The sequence below is a fragment of the Coregonus clupeaformis genome, chromosome 33, assembly GCF_020615455.1.
Source record: "Coregonus clupeaformis isolate EN_2021a chromosome 33, ASM2061545v1, whole genome shotgun sequence".
Lineage (NCBI taxonomy): Eukaryota > Metazoa > Chordata > Actinopteri > Salmoniformes > Salmonidae > Coregonus > Coregonus clupeaformis.
Window position 1 is genome coordinate 14,479,504 of NC_059224.1, and position 22,096 is coordinate 14,501,599.

Consider the following 22,096-nt stretch of genomic DNA (forward strand, 5'->3'; position numbering starts at 1 on the left):
AACTCCAGGGTTGGATGGCATACCAATCGAGGTATACCAAACCTTTTTTGATATACTAAGAGGACCGTTATTAGCATGTTTTAACCACTCCTATGTAAATGGTAGATTATCTGACACTCAAGAAGAAGGTCTGATCTCATTATTACTGAAACAGGATACAAGTGGAAAATATAAAGATCCAGTCCATTTACAAAATTGGAGGCCACTTACACTTCAGTGTTGTGATGCAAAAATCCTAGCAAAATGTATAGCGCATAGAATTAAAAAGGTATTGTCGGATATTATTCATTCTAATCAGACAGGTTTTTTACATAGAAGATACATTGGAGATAATATAAGGCAAGTATTGGAAACAATAGAACACTATGAAAAATATGGGAAACCAGGCCTGCTATTCATAGCAGACTTCGAAAAGGCATTTGATAAAGTTCGACTGGAATTTATATATAAATGCCTGGAGCATTTCAATTTTGGAGAATCTCTTATAAAATGGGTCAAAATCATGTATAGTAACCCTAGGTGTAAAATAGTAAATAATGGCTTATTTCTCAGAAAGTTTTAAACTGTCAAGAGGAGTGAAACAAGGTTGTCCACTATCGGCATATCTATTTATTGTGGCCATCGAGATGTTAGCTATTAAAATCAGATCCAATAATAATATCAGAGGATTAGAAATACAGGGCTTAAAAACAAAGGTGTCATTGTACGCAGATGATTCATGTTTTCTTTTAGATCCACAACTAGAATCCCTCCACAGCCTCATAGAGGATCTAGATACATTTTCTAACCTCTCTGGATTAAAACCAAATTATGACAAATGTACTATATTACGTATTGGATCACTAAAAAATAAAAATTTTACATTACCATGTAGTTTACCAATAAAATGGTCTGATGGTGATGTAGATATACTCGGAATACATATCCCAAAGGAAATAAATGATCTCACTTCAATAAATTTTAATAGAAAGTTAGCAAAAATAGATAAGATCTTACTACCATGGAAAGGAAAATACCTGTCAATTTGTGGAAAAATCACCCTGATTAACTCTTTAGTATTATCCCAGTTTACCTATTTGCTTATGGTCTTGCCTACGCCTAGCAAACAGTTTTTTAAATTATATGAGAAAAAAATATTCAATTTTATTTGGAACGGCAAGCCAGACAAAATTAAACGGGCCTATTTATATAATGAATATGAATTCGGAGGACAGAAATTATTAAATATTAAAGCATTAGACCTATCACTAAAATCTTCAGTCATCCAAAAGTTATACTTAAATCCGAACTGGTTCTCAAGCAAATTAGTAAGATTGTCTCACCCACTGTTCAAGAAAGGCCTTTTTCCCTTTATTCAGATTACAACCTCTCACTTTCAGTTATTTGAAAAGGAAATAATCTCCCAAATGTCACTATTTCTAAAACAAGCCATAGAAAGTTGGTTGCAATTTCAATTTAATCCTCCAGAAACGACAGAACAAATAATGCAACAAATATTGTGGTTAAATTCAAATATACTAATTGACAAAAAACCTTTATTTTTTGACAGAATGTTTAAAAAAGGTATAATCTTCGTAAATGATATCATCGGTAGGACTGGTGGAGTTATGTCGCACATGCAGCTAACAAAAACATATGGAAATGTCTGCTCTACCCAGAATTACAACCAAATAATTGCAGCCTTACCGCAAAAGTGGAAGAGGAAAGTTGAAGGGGGAGAAAGTAAGGAACTTGTCTGTCGGCCTTGCATTAAAGAACATAATTGGTTAAGGAAAACTGTGATAAATAAAAAAGTATATCAGTTTCACTTAAGGACCAAAGGATTGACAGCCGTTCCATATAGATTGCAAAATAGTTGGGAAGAGATCTTTGACGTACCGATCCCATGGCATAGTGTTTATGAACTGACACGCAAAAACGACACCGGATTCAAAAATTAGAATCTTTCAATTTAAATTATTATATAAAATTCTTGCTACCAATAGAATGTTATTTATATGGGGGATACAATCTTCCCAGCTCTGCAGATTTTGCTGTGAAGAGATAGAATCATTAGATCATTTGTTTTGGTTCTGTCCATTTGTAGCTTGTTTTTGGACACAGGTCCAGGAATGGCTAAAGGATTGCAATATTTACCTGGAACTAACCTTGCAGATAGCATTACTGGGTGATCTGAAAAGTCATAGTCAATCAATCAATAATATAATAATACTTTTAGCAAAAATGTTTATTTTTAATTCACAATCTGTAGAAGCAATGAGAATAGAAAGGTTCAGAACTTTTGTAAAACATCACAGTACGGTCGAAATATATATGGCAAATAGAAATCCTATATGGATGGTGTTAAGAGATAGATGGGAGGTATTGAATAGAGTTGAAGGATGGGACTAATAACAAATAACAACAAATAATAACAAAGATAGCTAATAATGTAAGCATACTGTGTCCATAATAAGTATATAGGTTGTATGTTGGGAGCTTTTGGGAAAGAGCACAGTTAGAAAGATATGGCATTTAGAAGCAAACCGGATGGACATCATGAAAATGATCGGAGAGGTTGAGAGTAGAAGAAGTTCAGGAGCAAAAAAAAAAAAAAATATATATATATATATATATATATATATATATATATATATATATATATATAGATATAGAATTATTGTAAAATTAACTCTGTCCATAAGGTGTAGATAGTAAGTATAGACCGGAAGTAGAGGCCTGGGCGTTGTTGTTCACTAATTGACTCCAAGTAGGGAAAGGATGGTGGGGTTGAAAAGTAATAAAGGGGAATATATATATACAAAATAAAAAAAACATGGGGGAATGGAAGTGATGCAGACAATTACATTGATAGAAGATACAATCTATCTGCAATATTAAGCTGATCCATCCCCCCCAAAAAATAAAAAAAATAAAATAAAAAATAAAAAAGATAACCTGCCTAAATGACTACAGACCTGTAGCACTGACGTCTGGAGCTTTGAAAGGCTGGTCATGGCTCACATCAACACCATTATCCCACAAACCCTAGACCCACTCCAATTTGCATACCGCCCCAACAGATCCACAGATGATGCAATCTCTATTGCACTCCACACTGCCCTTCCCCACCTGGGCAAGAGGAACACCTAAGTGAGAATGCTATTAATTGACTACAGCTCAGCGTTCAACACCATAGTGCCCTCAAAGCTTATCACTAAGCTAAGGATCCTGGGACTAAACACTTCCCTCTGCAACTGGATCCTGGACTTCCTGACGGGCCGCCCCCATGTGGTAAGGGTTGGTAACAACACATCTACCACGCTGCTCCTCAAAACGGGGGCCCCTCAGGGGTGCGTGCTCAGTCCCCTCCTGTACTCCCTGTTCACCCATGACTGCATGGCCAGGCACGACTCCAACACCATCATTAAGTTTGCCGATGACACAACAGTGGTAGGCCTGATCACCGACAACGATGAGACAGCCTATAGGGAGGAGGTCAGAGACCTGGCCATGTGGTGCCAGGATAACAACCTCTCCCTCAACGTGACCAAGACAAAGGAGATGATTGTGGACTACAGGAAAAAAAAGAGGAATGAGCACGCCCCCCTTCTCATCGACGGTGCTGTAGTGGAACAGGTTGAGAGATTCAAGTTCCTTGGTGTCCACATCACCAACGAACTTTCATGGTCCAAACAAACCAAGACAGTCGTGAAGAGAGCACGACAAAGCCTATTCCCCCTCAGGAAACTGAAAAGATTTGGCATGGGTCCTCAGATCCTCAAAAAGTTATACAGCTGCACCATCGAGAGCATCCTGACTGGTTGCATCACTGCCTTGTATGGCAACTGCTCGGCCTCTGACCGCAAGGCACTACAGAGGGTAGTGCATACGGCCCAGTACATCACTGGGGCCAACCGTCCTGCCATTCAGGACCTCTATACCAGGCAGTGTCAGAGGAAGGCCCACAAAATTGTCAAAGATTCCAGCCACCCTAGTCATAGACTGTTCTCTCTGCTACCGCACGGCAAGCGGTACCGGAGCAACAAGTCTAGGTCCAAAAGGCTTCTCAACAGCTTCTACCCCCAAGCCATAAGACTCCTGAACAGCTAATCATGGCTACCCGGACTATTTGCACTGCCACCCCACCCCCACCCCATCGTTTTACACTGCTGCTACTCTGTTAATTATTTATGCATAGTCACTTTAGCTCTACCCACATGTACATATTATCTCAACTACCTCAACTAGCCGGTTCCCCCGCACATTGACTCTGCACCGGACCCCCCTGTATACATAGCCTCCCTACTGTTATTTTATTTTACTTCTGCTCTTTTTTTCTGAACACTTTTTTGTTGTTGTTGTTTTTATTAAGAAATAAATGCATTGTTGGTTAAGGGCTGTAAGTAAGCATTTCACGGTAATGTCTACACCTGTTGTATTCGGCGCATGTGGCAAATAACATTATATTTGATTTTATTTGAAGGGGGGAAAAGTAAGGAGCTTGTCTGTCAGCCCTGCATTAAAGAACATATTTGGTTAAAGAAAATTGTGATAAATAAAAAAGTATACCAGTTTCATTTAAGGACCAAAGGATTGACAGCCGTCCCATATAGATTGCAAAATAGTTGGGAAGAGATTTTTGACGTACCGATTCCATGGCATAGTGTTTATGAACTGATACTCAAAACAACGCCGGATTCAAAAATTATAATTTTTCAATTTAAATTCTTATACAGAATTCTTGCTACCAATAGAATGCTATTTATGTGGGGGTACAATCTTCTACTGACCCTAGTGGTGGCGCTTGGCTTCAGAAAACAAATTCAGCGCACACAACATTCAAAAATATAATTTTGTTATTTGATGTGTCAAATTAAAAGCTTATTTGACAAGTCAAATTGTGTTATTTGATGTGTCAAATAGTGTTCTCTTTTTTGACACGCAAAGAACCAAATGGCCTTCCATACACTCCCAGACAGTCCTAGAAAAATTATTGCTTGAGAATTTATCTTTGCTAAGAAGCTATTTTTGTTTCTTTTTGACAATTTTTTGAAAACAATCACAGTAAGCTACTTAATTATTTGATATTGAGATAAAGCCGGCTGCTGTGATGGGTGAGTAGAAGGAGTCAGGCGCAGGAGGGTAAATCACAGAATAACAGTATTTATTCCGGAAAACAGAGTTACGCAGTAAAGCGTCAAAAGACTCCAGTGCGCAAAACAGGCGCACTGGAACAAACAAAGCACACGGGAAAATAACCCGGCGATACAAAATACAAGGAGCTCCACTGAGCTTACTATCCTCACAATAAACAATCACACACAAAGACAAGGGGGCAGAGGGAACACTTATACAGGTACTGATGAGGGGATATGAACCAGGTGTGTGTAATGAACAAGACAAAACCAATGGAATGATGAAATGAGGTGCGGCAGTGGCTAGAAGGCCGGTGACGACGAACGCCGAAGCCTACCGGAACAAGGAGAGGTGGCAGCTTCGGAGGGAGTTGTGACAGCTGCATTGGACCTTTAACGACAGCTTAGCATTTGACTTGGAAATCAGACACGGATTGTGTGTGAGTGTTAGAGAAACGTCCTACTTTTTCTTTCTCTTTGTTTTTAGAGTCATAGTGGAAGGAATATCCCATTTCCTTTCTGGGGAGTTTGATGCAGAAACCTTACCTCTGTTAACTGAAGTGGTACTCCTAAAACTGATGCAGAAACCTTATGTCTGTTAACTGAAGTGGTACTCCTAAAACTGATGCAGAAACCTTACCTCTGTTAACTGAAGTGGTACTCCTAAAACTTCCCCAGCCCTCTCAGGACTAAGGTCTTATTTAAAATACTTCAGAAATCCTTCCTTCCTTCCTTTAAGTAATATGGTGGTAACCTCACTTATACCCATCCAATCACTTATCTCTATGCTTACCTTAAGAAAGGAAGGAAGGATGGAGCAGGGCGCATGTCCCAGTCCTGGCTGAGTGGTGAGGCCAACCGCATGAGGTCATGGCTTAAACATCTCCAGTGTAGCTAAATGTTCCCGAGAAAGAGAATTTATTTTAATCTTATTAAAATCATTTAACTAGTATGCTCGAAGAAGAAACATCTTGTTAATGTGTATATAGTACTACAGTACAGAATGTAGTGGTAACACAACCAGAACGGATGCTTGCAGTTGCACTGAGTTGTGAATATCCCAGTGAGGTTCTGTCTTTGTCATGGCAACGGTGGACAATGGAAAAACAGCATGTTTAATTAGTTAAAGACAATGGAAAAGTGGTGGACACTCTGTTGAGGGAACCAGATGTAGGCTTGGTATTTTTCTAACAATTGGCGAATAAATAGGCATTTGGCAAAAATATTTATCTCCGATTTGGAGAATGCACAAAACGAGTAGTCATGCATATGAAAACAAGTAGAAGGTGAGGAGGTGTTGCTGTCATAAACAGTGCAAACATAAACCATGACTAGGCTTTACCTGCTTTAGTGAAGTCTATGAACCATGACTAGGCTTTACCTGCTTTAGTGAAGTCTATGAACCATGACTAGGCTTTACCTGCTTTAGTGAAGTCTATGAACCACCTTGGCCTATGATTCCGAATACCATTCCATCACTTCCACACACACACACCACACATCGACGCACACAAACTGACACACACAAACTGACACACACACAGACACACACGTGGCACACACACACATGTGACACACACACACACACACACACATTCTCCCATGTTATAGGGGACCTAATATGTGTGACCCCAGCTGTATGAACTCTCTATGACCCTGTGTCACCTCCAGCTGTCGTCTCCATTTCCTGGCAGTGGTGTGAACTGTTATTTATTGTTAATGAACTCTATATTAACTCCGTATGAACCCTCTATGAGCTCTACTTGTCCTTTGTGTTCCCTAACAGTGGCATGTCTCTGTATGAACTATTATGAACTGTTATGACCTGTTATTAACTCTCTATGAACCCTGAATGTCAGGACCCCTTTATGAACCCTCAGTAACCTCCAGCTGTCCACTCTGTCTTCCCTGACAGTGACGTATCCCTAACGGCGGTGTCGTCCCTCCCCACGGCAGGGCTGGAGTCTCTCAGGGAGCTAATGGCCCTGAGCGCCTGGAACCTAAAGAAGCTGCCGCCAATCAAAACCTTCAAACACTTGACCACCGCTGACCTCACTTACCCCTCTCACTGCTGCGGCTTCAAGAACCTCAAGAAGAAACGAGGGTGAGTTAGCATAGAGATTATATTAAATTACTATAAAATTAAATTTTTGAGGCTATTTATGCAGAAAATGTGTATAAAACCTGTATAAACTATAACAATTTTCTGTATAAATAGTCTCTAAAATATATTATATGAATTATAAATATATTATATTTTAGTCCAAAATATATTATATTTATAATCCATATAATATATTTTAGAGGCTATTCATACAGAACATTTGTATAAAACCTTTATAAACTACATAGTTTATATATATTATGTAAACAGACCAGAAATGTCTACATTTTAGTTTCTTGGAAAGTGCTATTTAAGTAATAATACCAGAAAAGCCGGTGTTTGGAGGATATATTGGCACGGGTGCTGTTAGACTAAGTCAAGTAAATAGGCATTTTAACATCATTGTCACGGTTTACTATGCCAGAACCCAAAAGCAGACCAGGACAAGGAACGTAGAGAGAAAGGTGAGTGTTTATTAAATAGATTCCGAGTGAGGCTGAATAATCCAGGGAACAGAGCGGGTGGCGTGGATGGGTTGTTGAGGGTGCAGTGGTTGGTCCGGTACTGGCTCGGCAGCCGCCGACCATCAGGCAGAGGTTGGGTGAAGGTTCCGGGTGAAAGACTGCAGACAGAACAAAAACGGAGGTCAGTACACAGCAAGTCACAAGGTGCAAAACAACAAAACTAACACTAATGGCTCAGAGGCTGATACGCTGACAAACATACTGTTCATAGCTAACGATCCGGCAGGAACTGGATGTTAGGCCAGAGCCTAAGAAGGGTGATGATCAGGACCAGGTGTGCAGATTGCTGATGGGATGCAGGTGCGGAAAACAAGAGCGCTCCCCGGAGCGTTCCCGAACCCTCGGGAAACAGGAGATTACGAACCGGAACACTAGTCACCAGACAGGACCCGACTCAGACAGCCGGGATCGTTACAGTACCCCCCCTCCGACCGAAACGCCACCGGGCGGACTCCCGGAGCGCCAGGATGGAGGCGGTAGAAGTCACTGATGAGGTCCGCATCTAGGACCTGTCGCCGCGGAATCCAACTCCTCTCTTCAGGGCCATACCCCTCCCAGTCCACGAGATACTGGAAACCCCGGCCCCGCCGTCTGGAATCCATGATGCGACGCACCGTGTAGGCAGGACCACCTCCGATCATCCGAGGAGGAGGAGGAGGAGGCGGAGGAGGCAACAGAGGACTGAGGAAGACAGGCTTGAGGCAGGAGACATGAAAGGTGGGATGGACTCTGAGCGTCCTCGGTAGTTTGAGTCGAACTGCCACTGGATTGATCACCTTCTCCACCACAAACGGACCAATGAACTTCGGTAACAACTTCCTAGACTCAGTCCGTAACGGAAGATCCCGTGTGGCCAACCAAACCCTATCTCCGATGGTATAGGTGGGAGGCGGGGATCCGGCGACGATTCGCCTGGAGCTGATACCGGTCCGAAACTCTAAGGAGTGCCTTTCTGGCCCGATGCCAGGTCCGGTGGCAACGACGAATATGGGCCTGAACAGAAGGCACTGAGAGCTCCTTCTCCTGAGAAGGAAACAGGGGAGGTTGGTAGCCATACAGGCACTGGAAGGGAGACATCCCAGTGGCAGATGTAGGAAGAGTATTGTGGGCATACTCAACCCAAGGCAACTGAGAGACCCAGGAGGTGGGGTTGGAAGAGACCAGACAGCGTAGCGTGGATTCCATCTTCTGGTTGGCTCTCTCCGCCTGACCATTGGATTGGGGGTGAAAACCAGATGTGAGACTGACTGTAGCTCCAATGGCCAAACAGAAGGACTTCCAGACAGCAGAGGTAAACTGAGGGCCACGGTCGGAAACGATATCACTGGGCAAACCGTGGACCCTGAAAACCTCCCTAACCAGGATCTCGGACGTCTCCGAGGCAGAGGGAAGCTTGGCAATAGGCACAAAGTGGGCGAACTTGCTGAATCTGTCCACGATAGTCAGAACGACCGTGTTCCCCTCAGAAGCGGGCAACCCAGTGACGAAGTCCAGGGCCAGATGCGACCATGGTCGCCGGGGAATAGGAAGGGGGTGAAGTAGTCCAGAGCTGGGCCGATTGGTACTCTTATTCTGCGCACACACTGGACAGGCAGCAACAAAACCCCGAGTATCCTCGGCCATGGCAGGCCACCAAAAACGTCTGCGAAGAAACGCCATTGTCCGAGCCACGCCAGGGTGACAAGCCATCTTGCTGGCGTGGGACCATTTGAGGACAGCAGGACGAACCGACTCAGGCACAAACAACCGACCGGGTGGACCGTTCCCGGGACCGGGCTGCGTCCGAAGGGCCGCCAGCACCTCCTCCTCAATCTTCCACATAACTGCTCCCACGACGCAGTTCCGGGGGAGGATTGTCTCGGTCTTGGACCCACTCTCCTCCGTCTTGGAGAACATCCGGGACAAGGCGTCCGCCTTGCCGTTCTTAGATCCAGGTCGGAACGTCAGGGCAAACTTGAATCGTCCGAAAAACAACGCCCACCTGGCCTGACGGGAGTTGAGACGTTTAGCCGATTGCACGTAAGCAAGATTCTTGTGGTCAGTCCAGACCATAAACGGTTGCTCCGCCCCCTCCAACCAGTGGCGCCACTCCTCCAAGGCAAGTTTCACCGCGAGAAGCTCCCGGTTACCCACATCGTAATTCCTCTCCGCAGGCGAAAGGCGACGAGAGTAGTAGGCGCAGGGATGGAGTTTACTGTCCGTGGAGCATCGCTGCGACAGGATGGCGCCAACTCCCACATCAGACGCGTCCACTTCAACGACGAACTGACGGGCCGTGTCCGGTTGAGAGAGAATCGGTGCGTTGGTGAATCGCCTCTTCAAATCCAGAAACGCTCGATCCGCCTCCGGATTCCACTTGAAGGTCCTGATACTGGAAGTCAAGGCAGTTAACGGAGCGGCCACACGGCTGTAATCCCGGATGAATCTGCGGTAGAAATTCGCAAACCCCAAAAATCTCTGGAGCTGCAATCTCGTACCGGGCTGGGCCCATTCCAGAACCGCTCTCACCTTCTCCTGGTCCATCCTAATCTCTCCCCTGGAGATGATGTACCCGAGGAAGGATGTCGTGTGGGCGTGAAACTCGCACTTCTCGGCCTTCACGAACAGGCGATTCTCCAACAATCGCTGCAGAACCTGCCGGACATGCTGGACGTGGTCGGAAGGTTCCTTCGAGAAGATCAGAATGTCATCCAGGTAAACAAACACAAAGAGACCGATCATATCTCTCAGGACGTCGTTCACCATACTCTGGAATACCGCTGGAGCATTGGTCAGTCCAAACGGCATCACCTGATACTCGAAGTGACCCATCGGTGTATTGAAACCCGTCAACCACTCGTCCCCCTCTCTGATCCGGACCAGGTGATACGCATTGCGTAGGTCTAGCTTGGTGAACACCGTAGCACCCTGTAAGGAGTCGAAGGCAGAACTCATCAAGGGCAGGGGATACTTGTTCTTGTCCGTGATGTCATTCAACCCCCGATAATCAATACACGGTCGAAGAGAGCCATCCTTCTTACCCACAAAGAAGAATCCTGCCCCCAGGGGTGATGACGAGGGACGAACGAGACCAGCAGCTAGGGACTCCTTGATGTAGGTCTCCAACGCCTCACGTTCAGGTCGGGAGATACTGTATAACCTTCCCTTGGGGTAGACAGCTCCAGGGACCAGGTTGATGGCACAATCATATGGTCGGTGGGGAGGGAGTGACAGAGCCTTCTGCTTACTGAAAACTTCCCCCAAATCGTGATATGTCTCGGGAACCAGGGACAAATCTGGGGGTTTAGCCTCAATCACCTGACTGGGAACCGAATGGGGGCAGGCAGTCTTGAGACAGTTAGCATGACAATCAAGGCTCCAACTCGTTACCTTGCCCGTCACCCAATCGAACGTGGGATTGTGTTCCTTCAGCCAGGGGTATCCAAGGACCAGAGGAACATGGGAAGACGGCAGAATGAAGAATGAAATCATCTCAGAATGATTCCCCGACAACCGCATCTTAACCGGTTCAGTCCTCATCGTGATACGTGCCAGACTACTGCCGTTCAGAGTGGTCGCTTCAATGGCTTCCGGCAATTGCTCCTTGGAAAGCCCCAGCTGTTCCACCAACTCGGCATCAAGAAAGCTTCCATCGGCACCTGAATCGATAAAAGCGTTAAGCGCTAAGCTCTGATTCCTGTTCACAAGGGTAGCCGGGAAACGGGGTCTGACAGAGGTACTGAGAGGTTGAAACTGGCTCGCTAAAAGTCCTCCCAACTTTAGCGAGCCGGGCAGTTTGACGACCGCCGGGAACAAGTGGAGATGTAATGTCCCGAGCTACCACAGTAGAGGCAGCAGTTGGTCTTACGTCTATGTTGACGCTCCTCCTTGGTTAACCCGTGCCGCCCCACTTGCATGGGTTCAGAATCGGGAGAGAGGACCTCTCCACTAATCCATTGTGGTGGAGAATGATCGACGTGTTCTGGTCCACCACCCGACCCGACTGGGAACTGAGAAGCTGATCGATTGGACGGACCCCATTGCTTCTCCCTCCTTCGCTCTCGGACTCGATTATCCACCCGAATAGACAAGGCTACCAAGCTGTCCAGGTCACTAGGCTCCGGATAGGAGATCAACTCATCCTTGAGCTGCTCCGACAGACCCTGGTAAAAGGCCGCTTGCAGAGACTCCTCGTTCCACCCACTCTCCACAGCCAACGTCTTGAACTCGATCACGAAGTCGGCCACGCTGCGAAGTTCCTTGGCGAAAGCGAAAACAGGCGCCTAGCTGCGTCCCTCCCTCGGACGGAATGGTCGAAGAGCTTCCTCATCTCGGCCGTGAACCCCTGGTATGAAGCCATGCAGGGATCCTGTCGTTCCCAAACGGCTGAAGCCCACTCCAGCGCTCGACCACGCAGCAACTCAATCACAAAGGCTATCCTAGCCTTGTCTGTGGCATAAGAGTAGGGCTGTAGATCGAACACTAATCCACACTGCATAAGGAAGGAACGGCATCTTCCCAGCTCCCCCTCATATTTATCCGGCGTCGGAACCTTGGGCTCACGGATGGACACAGCTTCAGAAGCGGCAGGCGAGATGGGTGAAACCGGTAGTGGATCCTCCACCGGACACTTACGTTGGTTCTGGACCTCCGTCAGACCGGTAGAAAGGTTCCGAACTGACAACGCGATCTCCTGTAGTACCATGCTATGATGGCCCAACATCTTCTCCTGCTGGGTAATAGCATGGCGAACAGAGTCCAGGTCCGCTGGGTTCATACTGGCCGGATCGTTCTGTCACGGTTTACTATGCCAGAACCCAAAAGCAGACCAGGACAAGGAACGTAGAGAGAAAGGTGAGTGTTTATTAAATAGATTCCGAGTGAGGCTGAATAATCCAGGGAACAGAGCGGGTGGCGTGGATGGGTTGTTGAGGGTGCAGTGGTTGGTCCGGTACTGGCTCGGCAGCCGCCGACCATCAGGCAGAGGTTGGGTGAAGGTTCCGGGTGAAAGACTGCAGACAGAACAAAAACGGAGGTCAGTACACAGCAAGTCACAAGGTGCAAAACAACAAAACTAACACTAATGGCTCAGAGGCTGATACGCTGACAAACATACTGTTCATAGCTAACGATCCGGCAGGAACTGGATGTTAGGCCAGAGCCTAAGAAGGGTGATGATCAGGACCAGGTGTGCAGATTGCTGATGGGATGCAGGTGCGGAAAACAAGAGCGCTCCCCGGAGCGTTCCCGAACCCTCGGGAAACAGGAGATTACGAACCGGAACACTAGTCACCAGACAGGACCCGACTCAGACAGCCGGGATCGTTACAATCATAGATTTAGCCGGTGGTAACCTATGGAATAGACACCGGCTGGAATGCGGTTTTAACCAATCAGCATTCAGGATTAGACCCACCCATTGTATAATATATGATACAAGATCAGTACTTGTTGCATTTACAACTTGTCCTATCATCAACTGGTTTCAGCCAGTGTATGACTGTGGATCGACTGCATTGTTTGTATGGAATGTTGGCATATTGGCAGTAAATTTGAAAATGTACGGAATCATTGCACTAAAACTGTCTAGCTAGCTAATACAAATACTGTGCAGATCATCTTCAAATTCATTGTTTTACACAATATCTTATCACAGCACTGGCTGACAAACTCCCTTACCAAATTGGCTAACCGTTATACCGTCATAAAAAGGCTCATGTCCATTCTAGTATTCTAATTATATGTGAGTTAAATCATATGGGAGATGTGAAAGGCCTTAGCCTGGTCCCAGACCTGTTTGTGCTTTCTTGCCAACTCCTATGGTCATTGTCAATCCAAACATAGCAACGACCGTAAGAGTTGACCATACAGCACAAACAGGTCTGGGATCAGGCTAGAAAGGCTTGCAACTTGTGTTTGTTGATGTTGTTGTTGAGTTGCTGTTTGTGTGCTTGACACATGGTAATTTGTTAGTCTGTCTAGGAGTTTGTAAATAAATAACACTTGGCTCCTTTAAACTGTAGACCCAATACCAGGTAAACTGGACTTTGATGGTTTGGTAAATGAAAAGCAAATGATTGAGTGAAGTACAATACCTACCAACCCTGGTATTGTACTGTATTGTACTGTGGTAGTGTGTATTGCTCTGTATTGCGTACAGTTACAGTATGATTAATGGTTGTTGAATAGCACAGCTGTACTTCTTCAGTGTGGATGTTGGCGTGAAATCAACTCTGACGCGTTTACCTATAATTTTTATATTATGCAGCTTTAATTACTGTCAGTCAACACTGTTATTGTAGGAAGACCAACATCTGAATCAGATTTTCTTCTTTAACTGGGTATGTAAATAATAATATTAATAATAATAATAATAATAATAATAATAATAATAATAATAATAATAATAATACATAATAATATGATAGTGGGACCCAGGAGTGTATGAAGAGGTATTTTGAAGTCAAGGCTTCAAGCTGAATTATTTTGGATGTATTGGTTTGCATTCACCATTTCATGTAGCACCTTACAATGTCCGTCACATACTCATTTTACATTTTACATTTTAGTCATTTAGCAGACGCTCTTATCCAGAGTGACTTACAGTTAGTGAGTGCATACATTATTTTATTTTTTTCATACTGATTCTTTCACTTAAAATAATTATTGCTCACAAAAACACATTCATCTATCAATCAAACTGTATTAATAAAGCCCTTCGTCAAAGTCACACGTGTCACAAGTCACAAAAGGCTTTTCAGTAACCCGGCCTAGACCTGAAAGCACAATCAGAAGTAGAAAGAGAAACTCCCTTAGACAGTTCGTGTCTCTTTTGATATTGCAGATACCTGGAGTACATCATCTGCAACCTGACAGCGTTCTACGACCAGCACCAGAAGAGGTCCATGGGTCTTCTCACAGTCCCATCCCTCCAGGGAGACCCCACTGCAGACACAGCCGACCAGGAGCCCAGCGAGGGGGGCTTCAGAGATGGTGTGTTGAAAGATACCCAGGGAGACCCCACTGCAGACACAGCCGACCAGGAGCCCAGCGAGGGGGGCTTCAAAGATGGTGTGTTGAAAGATACCCAGGGAGACCCCCGGAGAGACTTCCACAGCAGCCTCCACTACCATGCTTACTTTGGGGGGCAGCCGGACGATGACGTGGGCTTCGGGGAGATGCTGAAGGTAAGAGAGGGTCACCGGTTTGAATCCCAGCACTGACTGGGGAAAATCTGTTGGGGAGTGGGCCAGAAACCAGAGGGTTGCTAGTATTGATATCATTGGTATCTTTAATACTTAAAAGTTACATATCACAAAATGTCGATCTGAAATCAGAGCAACCTTGAAGGAATCATATTTGAGTCAGAGAAGGATATTCATATGATAGGGAAGATATACAAAACCTTGCAGAGAGCATATCCAACTGACAACCTCAGAAAAAAATATAAACTATTGGAACCAAGACTTAAAAATAACTTATGTTGGCACAAGATGGACAGAAAGTTGGAGCATATCTAATGATATTACAGAATGAAAATGTACTCTTAACCTAGTATAAATGAATGTATTATACAAGAGACAAAGTTCAGAAATGTCTTAAATGTAAAACTAGTAATGACTCAATGATCCATGCTTTCTGGGAATGCTATAAGGTCCGGAAGTTATGGGCGGAGCTAGGAAGTTGGCTGTCAGAAGTATTACAATGTAAACGTACTTTTAATCCGTCTGTCTGCATATTTCAAGACATGGCATATGGGAGTGTAGTGAGATACCCAATGGGCTGGATGATCCTCTTTTTATCACTCACCTTGAAAATACGTATACTAAAAACTTGGAAAGCAATCAATCTGCCATCCATTAACACAATGAAAAACAAATTGATACAATTTAAGTGGCAAACAACAATGCAGGCACTAGGGACGGGGGTGTGAGCATGGAGGTACTAGGGACGGGGGTGTGAGCATGGAGGCACTAGGGACGGGGGTGTGAGCATGGAGGTACTAGGGACGGGGGTGTGAGCATGGAGGTACTAGGGACGGGGGTGTGAGCATGGAGGTACTAGGGACGGGGGTGTGAGCATGGAGGTACTAGGGACGGGGGTGTGAGCATGGAGGTACTAGGGACGGGGGTGTGAGCATGGAGGTACTAGGGACGGGGGTGTGAGCATGGAGGTACTAGGGACGGGGGTGTGAGCATGGAGGTACTAGGGACGGGGTGTGAGCATGGAGGTACTAGGGACGGGGGTGTGAGCATGGAGGTACTAGGGACAGGGGTGTGAGCATGCGGGTCTGGGAAGATGAGATGTAGTTATTGTGTGTATCTGTAAGTTGTTGTTCATATGTATAACTTTGTATGTGGAGTGGAAAGGAATGAAAAATTTAATCTATATCTTTTTTAAGTATCCTTGATACCATGTCCTGCCATTGTGCACTTGAGCAAGGCAATTGACAATACAGTATGTCTTGTCTTATCTCATCTCACAGAACCCGCAGGAGGGCACCAGCCAGGACTTTGACAGTCGCTACAACTACGTGGTCTGTGAGGAGGGCGAGGAGGTGACCTGCGCCCCTGCACCTGACGAGTTCAACCCGTGCGAGGACATCATGGGCTTCAGCTTCCTGCGTGTGTCTGTGTGGTTTGTGTCTCTGCTAGCTGTAGTAGGTAACATGGTGGTGCTACTGGTCCTCCTCACCTCCCACTACAAGCTCTCCGTCTCACGCTTCCTCATGTGTCACCTGGCCTTCGCTGACCTCTGCATGGGGATATATCTCCTCCTCATCGCCTCTGTGGACCTTCACACCCGGGCAGAGTACTACAACCATGCCATCGACTGGCAGACGGGACCGGGCTGCAGGTTGGCGGGGTTCTTCACGGTGTTCGCCAGCGAGCTGTCAGTGTATACGCTGACGGTGATTACGCTAGAGAGGTGGTACGCGATAACGTTCGCCATGAGGCTGGACAGGAAGTTGCGTCTGCCCCACGCTACTGCTGTGATGCTGGCTGGATGGTTGTTCTGCCTCCTCCTAGCGGTGCTCCCCCTAGTGGGGGTTAGCAGCTACCAGAAGGTCAGTATTGATTAATTGATTGGTTGATTCAAGGATCCATTGATTTTGTTCTTTATTTTCTTTCTTTATGTATGTATTGATTGATTGATGTATTGATTGATGATTTATTTTATCTTTATCTATCAGGTCAGTATCTGCCTGCCCATGGACACCCAGTCCACCGTGGCCCAGGTCTACATCGTCTCAGTCCTGATCCTAAACATCCTGGCATTCCTGGTGATCTGTGCCTGTTACATCAAGATCTACGGTGCTGTGCACAACCCTTACTACCGCTCCGGGTCTAAAGACACCAACATCGCCAAACGCATGGCCGTCCTCATCTTCACTGACTTCCTGTGTATGGCGCCCATCTCGTTTTACGCCATGTCGGCCGTTGTGGACCGGCCGCTTATCACCGTGTCCAACTCTAAGATCCTACTGGTGCTCTTCTACCCTCTCAACTCCTGTGCCAACCCCTTCCTGTACGCCATCTTTACCAAGGCTTTCAGGGGGGACGTCTTTATCCTGCTCAGTAAGATGGGGCTGTGCCAGCATCGGGCGCAGCTCTTCAGAGGGCAAGCAGTCAGGTCGAAGGGTAGCAATGGGGTGTGCCACCAGGGCCGGAGGGGTAAAAAGAGAGACACTGACAGGAAAGGAACAGGAGGACCAGAGGAGGTGCCGATTCACCTGCAGGAGTGTTCTGGGTCTGGTCACACCTACCTCCAGCTGGCCTCACAACAGCCCAGTCCTGAGGAAAGCCGTAGCCTGGAAACGTGAGCACTATTTCAGCCAGGGGAGATCCGAGAGGACCATGGTGGTCCCAGTGGTGGTTTAGTTGATTAGGGGAGAGGAGCCACAGTGAAATCAGAACTGGAAGTGTTGCTGCCGGAGGTTAGAAGAGAACTGTTGGGATACTTTACAGCAAGCCAGTAATTTCTGGATTGTACAATATTTGACCATTTATCCTTTTCAAAATTCTTTAATCTCTACCAAATTGGTTGTTGATAATTGCTACACAACCATTTTCAACTCTTGCCATAGATTTTCAAGCAGATTTAAGTCATAACTGTAAATCGACCACTCAGGAACATTCATTGTATTCTTGGTAAGCAACTCCAGCGCAGATTTGGCCTTGGGTTTTAGGTTATTGTCCTGCTAAAAGGTGGATTAATCTCCTAGCGAAAACAGACTGGTTTCAGAAGGTTTTCCTCTAGGATTTTGCTTGTGCTTAGATCCATTCCGTTTCTTTTTTATCCTGAAAAACTCCCCAGTCCTTAACAATGACAAGCATACCCATAACATGATGCAGCCACCACTATGCTTGAAAATATGGAGAGTGTTACGCAGTAATGTGTTGTATTGGATTTGGCCCAATACAACACTTTGTATTCAGGACAAAAAGTGAATTGCTTTGCCACATTTTTAGCATTATTACTTTAGTACCTTGTTGTAAACAGCATGCGTGTCCTTCTTTTCACTCTGTCAATTAGGTTAGTATTGTGAAGTAACTACAATGTTGTTGATCCATCCTCTGTTTTCTCCTATCACAGCCATTAAACTCTGTAACTGTTTTAAAGTCACCATTGGCCTCATGGTGAAATCCCTGAGCGGTTTCCTTCCTCTCCGGCAACTGAGTTTGGAAGGACTCCTGTATCTTTGTAGTGACTGGGTGTATTGATACACCATCCAAAGTGTAATTAATAACTTCACCATGATCAAAGAGATATTCAATGTCTGTTTTCTTATTTTTTTTACCCATCTACCTATAGGTGACCTTCTTTGCGAGGCGTTGGAAAACGTCCCTGGTCTTTGTAGTTGAATCTGTGTTTGAAATTCACTACTCAACTGAGGGACCTTCAGATAATTGTATGTGTGGGGTACAGAGATGAGGTAGTAATTAAAAAATAATGTGAAACACTATTATTGCACACAGAGTCCATGCAACTTCTTATGTGACTTATTAAGCAATATTTTACTCCTGAACTTATTTAGGCTTGCCATAACAAAGGGGTTGAATACTTATTGACTCAAGATATTTCATTATTAAAAAAAAATATATATATATATATATATATATATATATATTATATATTTATTTTTTTTAAGTTTTTTTAGGGGGTAGATCAGCTTTAATATTGCAGATAGATTGTAACTTCCTTTAATGTAATTGTCTGCATTACTTCCAATCCCCCATGTATTTTTTCTCGCAAATATATATACAGTGGGGAGAACAAGTATTTGATACACTGCCGACATGTAGAGGTCTGTAATTTTTTTAAATCATAGGTACACTTCAACTGTGAAAGACGGAATCTAAAACAAAAATCCAGAAAATCACATTGTATGATTTTTAAGTAATTAATTTGCATTTTATTGCATGACATAAGTATTTGATACATCAGAAAAGCAGAACTTAATATTTGGTACAGAAACCTTTGTTTGCAATTACAGAGATCATATGTTTCCTGTAGGTCTTGACCAGGTTTGCACACACTGCAGAAGGGATTTTGGCCCACTCCTCCATACAGACCTTCTCCAGATCCTTCAGGTTTTGGGGCTGTCGCTGGGAAATACGCACTTTCCGCTCCCTCCAAAGATGTTCTATTGGGTTCAGGTCTGGAGACTGGCTAGGCCACTGCAGGACCTTGAGATACTTCTTACGGAGCCACTCCTTAGTTGCCCTAGCTGTGTGTTTCGGGTCATTGTCATGCTGGAAGACCCAGCCACGACCCATCTTCAATGCTCTTACTGAGGGAAGGAAGTTGTTGGCCAAGATCTCGCGATACATGGCCCCATCCATCCTCCCCTCAATACGGTGCAGTCGTCCTGTCCCCTTTGCAGAAAAGCATCCCCAAAGAATGATGTTTCCACCTCCATGCTTCACGGTTGGGATGGTGTTCTTGGAGTTGTACTCATCCTTCTTCTTCCTCCAAACACGGCGAGTGGAGTTTAGACCAAAAAGCTCTATTTTTGTCTCATCAGACCACATGACCTTCTCCCATTCCTCCTCTGGATCATCCAGATGGTCATTGGCAAACTTCAGACTGGCCTGGACATGCGCTGGCTTGAGCAGGGGGACCTTGCCTGCGCTGCAGGATTTTAATCCATGACGGCGTAGTGTGTTACTAATGGTTTTCTTTGAGACTGTGGTCCCAGCTCTCTTCAGGTCATTGACCAGGTCCTGCCGTGTAGTTCTGGGCTGATCCCTCACCTTCCTCATGATCATTTATGCCCCATGAGGTGAGATCTTGCATGGAGCCCCAGACCGAGGGTGATTGACCGTCATCTTGAACTTCTTCCATTTTCTAATAATTGCGCCAACAGTTGTTGCCTTCTCACCAAGCTGCTTGCCTATTGTCCTGTAGCCCATCCCAGCCTTGTGCAGGTCTACAATTTTATCCCTGATGTCCTTACACAGCTCTCTGGTCTTGGCCATTGTGGAGAGGTTGGAGTCTGTTTGATTGAGTGTGTGGACAGGTGTCTTTTATACAGGTAACGAGTTCAAACAGGTGCAGTTAATACAGGTAATGAGTGGAGAACAGGAGGGCTTCTTAAAGAAAAACGAACAGGTCTGTGAGAGCCGGAATTCTTACTGGTTGGTAGGTGATCAAATACTTATGTCATGCAATAAAATGCAAATTAATTACTTAAAATTCATACAATGTGATTTTCTGGATTTTTGTTTTAGATTCTGTCTCTCACAGTTGAAGTGTACCTATGATAAAAATTACAGACCTCTACATGCTTTGTAAGTAGGAAAACCTGCAAAATCGGCAGTGTATCAAATACTTGTTCTCCCCACTGTATATGGGACATTTGACAATCCTTTGGTCCTTAAATGAAACTGGTAAACTTTTTTATTTATCACAGTTTTCTTTAACCAATTATTATTATTTGGTTGTAATTTTGTTAGCTGCATAACTCCACCAGTCCTACCTATGATATCATTTACGAAAATTATTCTTTAAAAAATGTTTTCAAAAGGTATAATGTTTTTTATCAATTAGTATATTTGAGTTTAACCACAATTTTTGTTGCATTATTTGTTCTGTCGTTTCTGGAGGATTAAATTGAAATTGCAACCAACTTTCTATGTCTTGTTTTAGAAATAGTGATATTTGGGAGATGATTTCCTTTTCAAATAACTGAAAGTGAAAGGTTGTAATCTGAATAAAGGGAAAAAGGCCATTCTTGAACATTGGGTGAGACAATCTTACTAATTTGCTAGAGAACCAGATTTAAGTATAACTTTTGTATGACTGAAGCTTTTAGTGATAGGTCTAATGCTTGAATATTTAATAATTTATGACCTCCGAATTCATATTCATTATATAAATAGGCCCGTTTAATTTTGTCTGGCTTGCCGTTCCAAATAAAATGGAATATATTTTTCTCATATAATTCAAAAAACTGTTCACTAGGCGTAGGCAAGACCATAAGCAAATAGGTAATCTGAGATAATACTAAAGAGTTAATCAGGGTGATTTTTCCACAAATTGACAGGTATTTACCTTTCCATAGTAGCAAGATCTTATCTATTTTTGCTAACTTTCTATTACCATTTATTGGAGTGAGATCATTTATTTCATTTGGGTTATGTATTCCGAGTATATCCACATCACCATCAGACCATTCTATTGGTAAACTAAATGGTAATGTAAATTTTTTATTTTTTAGTGATCCAATACATAATATAGTACATTTATCATAATGTGGTTGTAATCCAGAGAGGTTAGAAAATGTATCTAGATCCTCTATGAGGCTGTGAAGGGATTCAAGTTGTGGATTTAAAGGAAAACATGAATCATCAGCGTACAATGACACCTTTGTTTTTAAGCCCTGGATTTCTAATCCCTTGATATTATTGTTGGATCTGATTTTAATAGCTAACATTTCGATGGCCATAATGAATACATATGCCGATAGTGGACAACCTTGTTTCACTCCTCTTGACAGTTTAAAACTTTCGAAAAAATTGCCATTATTTACTATTTTACACCTAGGGGGACTATACATTATTTTAACACATTTTATAAGAGATTCTCCAAAATTGAAATGCTCCAGGCATTTATATCTAAACCCCAGTCATACTTTATCAAATGCCCTTTCAAAGTCTGCTATGAATAGCAGGCCTGGTTTCCCAGATTTTTCATAGTGTTCTATTGTTTCCGGTACTTGCCTTATATTATCTCCAATATATCGTCCATGTAAAAAACCTGTCTGATTAGAATGAATAATGTCCGACATTACCTTTTTAATTCTATGCGCTATACATTTTGCTAGAATTTTTGCATCACAACACTGAAGTGTAAGGGGCCTCCACTTT

At 44.0% G+C, this 22,096-nt stretch overlaps 1 protein-coding gene across 1 annotated transcript in view; it reads left to right on the forward strand.

Moving 5' to 3' along the window:
* The window catches only part of LOC121549205 (thyrotropin receptor-like), a 65,784-nt gene extending 48,237 nt beyond the window's left edge, over positions 1–17,547 (forward strand). Inside the window, exons 9-12 of the mRNA XM_041861059.1 lie at positions 7,033–7,221; positions 14,569–14,911; positions 16,210–16,791; positions 16,918–17,547. Of these exons, the coding sequence (XP_041716993.1) occupies positions 7,033–7,221; positions 14,569–14,911; positions 16,210–16,791; positions 16,918–17,547 (1,744 nt within the window). The remainder of the gene's footprint in view (positions 1–7,032; positions 7,222–14,568; positions 14,912–16,209; positions 16,792–16,917) is intronic.
* Positions 17,548–22,096: the final 4,549 nt, after the last annotated feature.